General features: G+C 49.9%; 1 protein-coding gene across 2 annotated transcripts in view; it reads left to right on the top strand.

Annotated features, from left to right (window-relative positions):
- Positions 1–861: 861 nt before the first annotated feature.
- Positions 862–6,000, top strand: part of LOC120978498 (sodium- and chloride-dependent creatine transporter 1-like) — a 90,533-nt gene continuing 85,394 nt past the window's right edge. For both annotated transcript variants that reach the window (XM_040406664.1, XM_040406665.1), the window contains exon 1: positions 862–1,248. In XM_040406664.1, the coding sequence (XP_040262598.1) occupies positions 1,209–1,248 (40 nt within the window). In that variant the 5' untranslated portion in view covers positions 862–1,208. The remainder of the gene's footprint in view (positions 1,249–6,000) is intronic.

The following is a 6,000-nucleotide window of genomic DNA, read 5'->3' as shown; positions in this document are numbered from 1 at the left end:
TTTTTCTTTTGCCAGAATTGGAGATCCTTATTATTTTCCCACCATAGACATTTTTGGCACATCCACCTCCAGCTATTAACAGTCCCCTGACTTCTGTGCCCCTGGGTCAGGGACCAGTAACCTCCTGCACTCCGGCTGTTCTGAAACTACAACTCCCAGAATCCTTCTTTCACTTCAGGTGGAAGTTACAAGAACAGTCGAGCAATTGCGCATGTTAGGAGTTGTAGTTTCACAGCATCTGGAGTACTGAAGGTTGCTGACCCCTGCACTAGGTGATGACCTTGCATCCAGGCAGGGATTGAATAAAGATTTGTCTGTGAGCTGCTTAATGGCATGCTGGGAGTTGTAGTTTTGCAACAGCTGGAAAGCCATTGTTTGCAGAACAAAGTGGTAGTGTTTAGCTCTGCTACATCTGCCTGGTACATAATGTGCTCTATGTGTTTCCAGCATGTAAATGGTAGGTGATTGATGGAGGCATATATGCAGAGCATTGCTAACATTACAAATTCAGCTCTTGAGCATGTAGGGGACTTGCAGCACATTGTCAAAATGACATGCTGAGAGTTGTAGTTTTGCAACAGCTAGAGAGCCGCTGGTTGCAGAATAAAGTGGTATAGTTCAGCTCTGCTACATCTGCCTGATGCATAGTGCGCACTGTGTTTCCAGCATGTAACGGGTCGGGGATGGATGGAGGTGTCTGCAGAGCTTGCAGCGCAGTGCTGAGCAGGTGCATGTGTCGATGCTGCTCCACCAGCAGAGGCGCCGACCAATCACGAGGCGGGGGAGGGCGGGAGGGTTTTTTTTTTTTTTTTCTTCCTCCTCTATTTCAATTCTTTATTTGGTGACTGAAGGCTCAGTTCTTGTGAGACGGCGGCTGTGATGGAGATCGCTCGCACACAAAGCCTCCATTTCCACCTCTGAACCGGCTCTCCCAGGCAGTTGGCCGCTCGCTGACGCTTCATTCCCACGTTCCGAAACTTCATCAATGCGGTTCTTCCGACTTACCTTCAAGTGTTTTGTGGATTGTTTCTGAACCCCCTCCCCCGCTCCCCGAGGTTCTCTCTGTCTTTTTTTTTTAAAAATCATTCTAATTTTATTTTATAAAAAAAAAGACTAAATATATTTTTGATTTGCTGCGAGAAAAAAAAAAAAAAAAGAAAAGAAAAAAAAAAATCTATAAATATCGGAGACTGAAACCTGCACCGACGATGAGAAGTATAACGACCGGGGCGAAAGACAAGAGCGCAGGTACGTGGAGCGCGAGGGTCCTGTAGGGCCGGCCGCATGGAGTATTGTATGTGTGTAATACATCATGACTGACGGCAGAGGACGGCGTCCATTCACTGCATCCATTCATCATCATCATCAATCGTGTCCCCGGATAGATCTATATCATATCTATCTATTATCTATCTATCTCATATCTATCTATTATCTATCTATCTATCTATCTATCTATCTATTATCTATCTATCTCATATCTATCTATCTCATATCTATCTATCTATCTATCTATCTATCTATCTATTATCTATCTATTATCTATCTATCTATCTCCTATCTATCTATCTATCTATCTATCTATCTATCTATCTATCATCTATCTATCTATCTATCTATCTATCTATCTATCTATCTATCTATCTATCTATCTCATATCTATTATCTATCTATCTCATATCTATCTATCAATTATCTATCTATCTCATATCTATTATCTATCTATCATCTATCTATCTATCTATCTATCTATCTATCTATCTATTATCTATCTATTATCTATCTATCTCATATCTATCTATTATCTATCTTTATGACGCACACACAGATTTCAGACCAATCAGACTGATCTTACAGATGAGAACATTGCTCTGACTTTTCCATTCCCCCCCACAGATACTTTGTGATAGATCCAGTTCTCCTCTCAAGATCTTTCTATAATAAGACCCTTCTATGCCCAATCGCGGATTGTCTTTCGGTTGCCGTTTACGTGCTACAATCCTTGTGATTGGCAGAGCTATCTTTACGCCCGTTAAATCAGATTCCAGTCCAGTCGGTTTACGCTCACCAGTTTAGCATGATATTGGATTGACCGTATAGAAATTGCGTGGCCGGACTTATAACCGTGGCAGGTGTAAGTGCAGCCTGGCCATAAGCGGTCACCAGCACGGGCATCCTGAGGGCCAAGATCACCGCTCACCAATTACCGCTAAAGGCTGGGCCCCCCACCCCCCAGTGTGGTCACCGCGGCTCAATAGTGTCTCTAAAATTATCTATCCCTCAATCTATCCGTCCGTCTTTCTACCGCTCTTATCACGCCTGTGAGGCGGTATTCCTTTAGTGGCGCTCACTGCAGATATGTAATAACACCGCTGACGTCTGAGCAGACACGCACCGTGCGCACCGCGCCTCTGTACGCCACCGGCATGTCTCTGTGCGCATGCTTTGCCATCCGTCATCATCATTGTGTATATGGAGGGAGTTGTAGTCCTCCCGGCTTTGTGGCAGCAGTACGGTCCTCCCAGCGCAGCAGCGAGACACCTTCCCGGCCGGCTGTGATTTCTTGCTGTCAGTGTACGTGCCGCACAATAGACTCCCATCCCCCGCCGCTCTCATCTCTGCACCATCTTTGTACGACACACAGCGCCGTCTCGATGTGTACAGTAATTGTGTGATGCGTGTGCCAAAGAAACACTGGTCATATGAATAAGAGGCAGCACGTGTGTAAAATGCATATCGTATACATGTACAGATATAGCAGAGCTGAGTCAGTAAACTGGCACAATTCATCGTGACGTCACAATGTTACGTGCGTTTTTACACTTGATTGCCACGCTGCAAAATCCCCACCCATAATAATGGCACCTACAAATGCGGCAGAGCGACTTTTGGGTCTTTCAGGTTCCAGGGCCCAGGTGCAACTACTACTAGGGTGCCCCCCCTGACTCGAGGTTATCCTTCTACATTACAGATAATGTACCACCTAAAGAGCCAATTAACAATCTCAGCTCTGCTACATCCCTCTATTGGTGTATCTGTGGGCGTTCTTACGAGCTGCAGTAAATGAAGGTCTCTTTGGGGTTGTATTGTGGTGATGATGTGGTGCCTTGTGTCCCCTCCGCAGAGTGCCAGCTCTTCAGGCCAGGACTGCCTGCTTTAAGCGAATATTACAACGGCACCTGTCAGTGCCAATGCCTTGGGCATGATAGCAGCGGGCACGAGGCACCACAAGTCTGAACATTGCTCTTAAAAGGTTTGTAATGTGACCAACGGTAATGTTATTATTCATTTATTTCCGTGAAAGGCAATGAGAAGACTGGCAGAACCCAAATAGGTGCCACCAACAGGGTAAAGACTGGTGACGGAGCAGATACGTGTGTGTATATAGGGTCAGGTTAACCCCGTCATAGCCATGGAGCCCGGATTAGGCCACATTTGGGTCCAAGTAGTCTGGCGTGGGGGTTAGGGCCCTTGCACGCGACCGTATGCCCTCCGAGACATACGGTCCGTGAGCGGGCCATATGTCCCAGAGCGGCATTGATCGTGCGCACAGGAGCGTGCAGCATCATAGATTACAATAATGCTGTGCACGTCGGGCCGCCCGCAGGGCTATTGTCCCGCACTCATAAGATCATATGAGTGCGGGACAATAGCCCCGCGGGCGGCCCGACGTCTACAGTATCACAGTAATCTATGATGCTGTGTGCTCCCGTGCGCACGATCAATGCCGCTCCGGGACATATGGCCCACTCACGGACAGTATGTCTTGGAGGGCATACGGTCGTGCGCAAGGGCCCTTAACCACGTCCATCTATGTCCTGACATGACAATGGTATGCGAGTCCTTAGCATTGAGAAACTAATTGGTGGATTCCAACCTGTGGTTGCCCAGTGGATTTTAAACTACAACTCCCAGCATGCCCTGAGAGCTGGAGCCACAGGTTGTAACCCTTTCATCCGGGTTTTAGGACCACTGTCCCTGGTGCCCAGTCATCAGTCACTCGTTATCTCTGCGCTCAGTTGCATCCACGTCCCATTGATGCAGAAACAATGGAGCAGCTGCCTCAGCACTGGCAGGACAAAGGAGCCATTGGTTCCCTGCCCCGTCCTTCAGCGTCTTTCTGTGATGTAGGTGGCGCAATGACATCATTGTGCCACCTGTGACATTCTGCCGGAGCAGGCCTGGCCATAAGAGTCCAGGCCCGCATCGCAGGATGACAATGTGTATGTGGGGACAGTTGAGTATCGCTGTGTATTATGGGGGCACAGGGCCGGCCTTAGGTGTCCAGGCGCCCTGTGCGAGCTAACCTTGTGGCGCCCCCCCCCCCAAAAAAAAAAAAACACTGCTTGTTGCTGGCATCATGGCATAGGCTGGCTGACTATCCAACCAAGTAGTTACCAGCCCGCACACCCCAAAGGCCGGTGTAATGTTATACTTCCCTACTTCGTGAGATTTCCCTACCCTCGTCACTTCCGGTCGCACCGGACATGACGTGAGGAGGTGTGCAGCGCCGCGCAGCCGCACAACGACAGGTTAGGGAAATTTCACAGCAGAGTGCGCATGCGCCAGGATCCTCGCCGGCGGTTAGGGTAGGGAAAAACTATGGGCCAGTGCGCAGGCGCAGTGATCGGATGGATGTTCTCAGCTGGACACCGGCCGACACTGCGCATGCACCGGAAGCCTCACCAGCGGTTAGGGAAGGGAAAAATTACGTACGGGCCAGTGCTTTTTCCCTACCCTAACCGCTGGTGAGGCTCCCAGCGCATGCGCAGTGTCGGCCGGTGTCCAGCTGAGAACATCCATCCGATCACCGCACCTGTGCACTGGCCCATAATTCCCCCCAGTATAATAAACATTGGTGGCGCAGTGCGCCCCCCCCCAATATAATAAACATTGGCACAGTGCGCCCCCCCCAATATAATAAACATTGGCACAGTGCGCCCCCCCCAGTATAATAAACATTGGTGGCGCAGTGCGCCCCCCCAATATAATAAACATTGGTGGCGCAATATAATAAACATTGGTGGTGCAGTGCGCCCCCCTCAATATAATAAACATAAAAATAATTAACTCACCTCCTCCAATTGATCGTCTCCTGTTCTTTCTTCAGGACCTGTGGTGACATCACTGTGCTCATCACATGATACATCACATGATCCATCACCATGGTAATGGACCATGTGATGAGCTCAGTGACGTCACCACAGGTCCTGAAGAAAGAACAGGAGTAATTATTTTTTAACCCTCATTGGCACTTCCCACTGAGCCACCAATGTTTCTTATACTGGGGTGTTGGGGGGGGGGGGGGGGGGGGCGCACTGAGCCACTAACGTTTCTTATACAAATACAGGAGGCGGGTGCCGGAATCAAATAGCCGACACCCGACCTCTATGACAGGGAGCTGCGATCAGCGGCAGTTAACCCCTCAGGTACCGCACCTGAAGGGTTAACTCAACTGCAGCTGATCGCAGCTCCCTGTCATAGAGGTCGGGTGTCGGCTATTTGATTCCGGCACCCGCCTCCTGTATTTGTATTACAGGTCAGTTATCTTCATTGGTGGTGCAGTGGCCACAGCCCCTCCCCTCCTCCTCCCGTCTCTCTTCTTATTGGCACAGCGGCGGGGGCAGCAGCAGCACAGGGGGAGGGAGAGACTCCTTCTCCACTGCGCTGCTGAATAGAACATTGGCGGCGGGGCAGAGAACTATCATCTCCAGCCCTGGCTCATCTCAGTGCCTGCCCCGCCCCGAGGGAGAACACAAGTGCCGCCTCGCCTGCCGCATATTACATTGCGAGCTGTCGGCCACCCGGCGCCCCTGTTGCTAAGGCGCCCTGTGCGGCCGCACACCCCAAAGGCCGGCCCTGTGGGGGCACATGGTATGGCACTGCATACAGGAGGCACAGAATGTGTGACACTTTAAATGGGGGGGGGGGGCACAGAGCATGGCATTATATACAGGGGGAACAGAATGGGTGGCACTATAAATAGGGGGCAGAGAGCAT

Source organism: Bufo bufo, chromosome 9 (genome assembly GCF_905171765.1).
Source record: "Bufo bufo chromosome 9, aBufBuf1.1, whole genome shotgun sequence".
NCBI classification, from domain to species: Eukaryota; Metazoa; Chordata; class Amphibia; order Anura; family Bufonidae; genus Bufo; species Bufo bufo.
The sequence above is the reverse complement of the archived record's forward strand: the minus strand, read 5'-3'. Positions and strand labels throughout refer to the sequence as shown.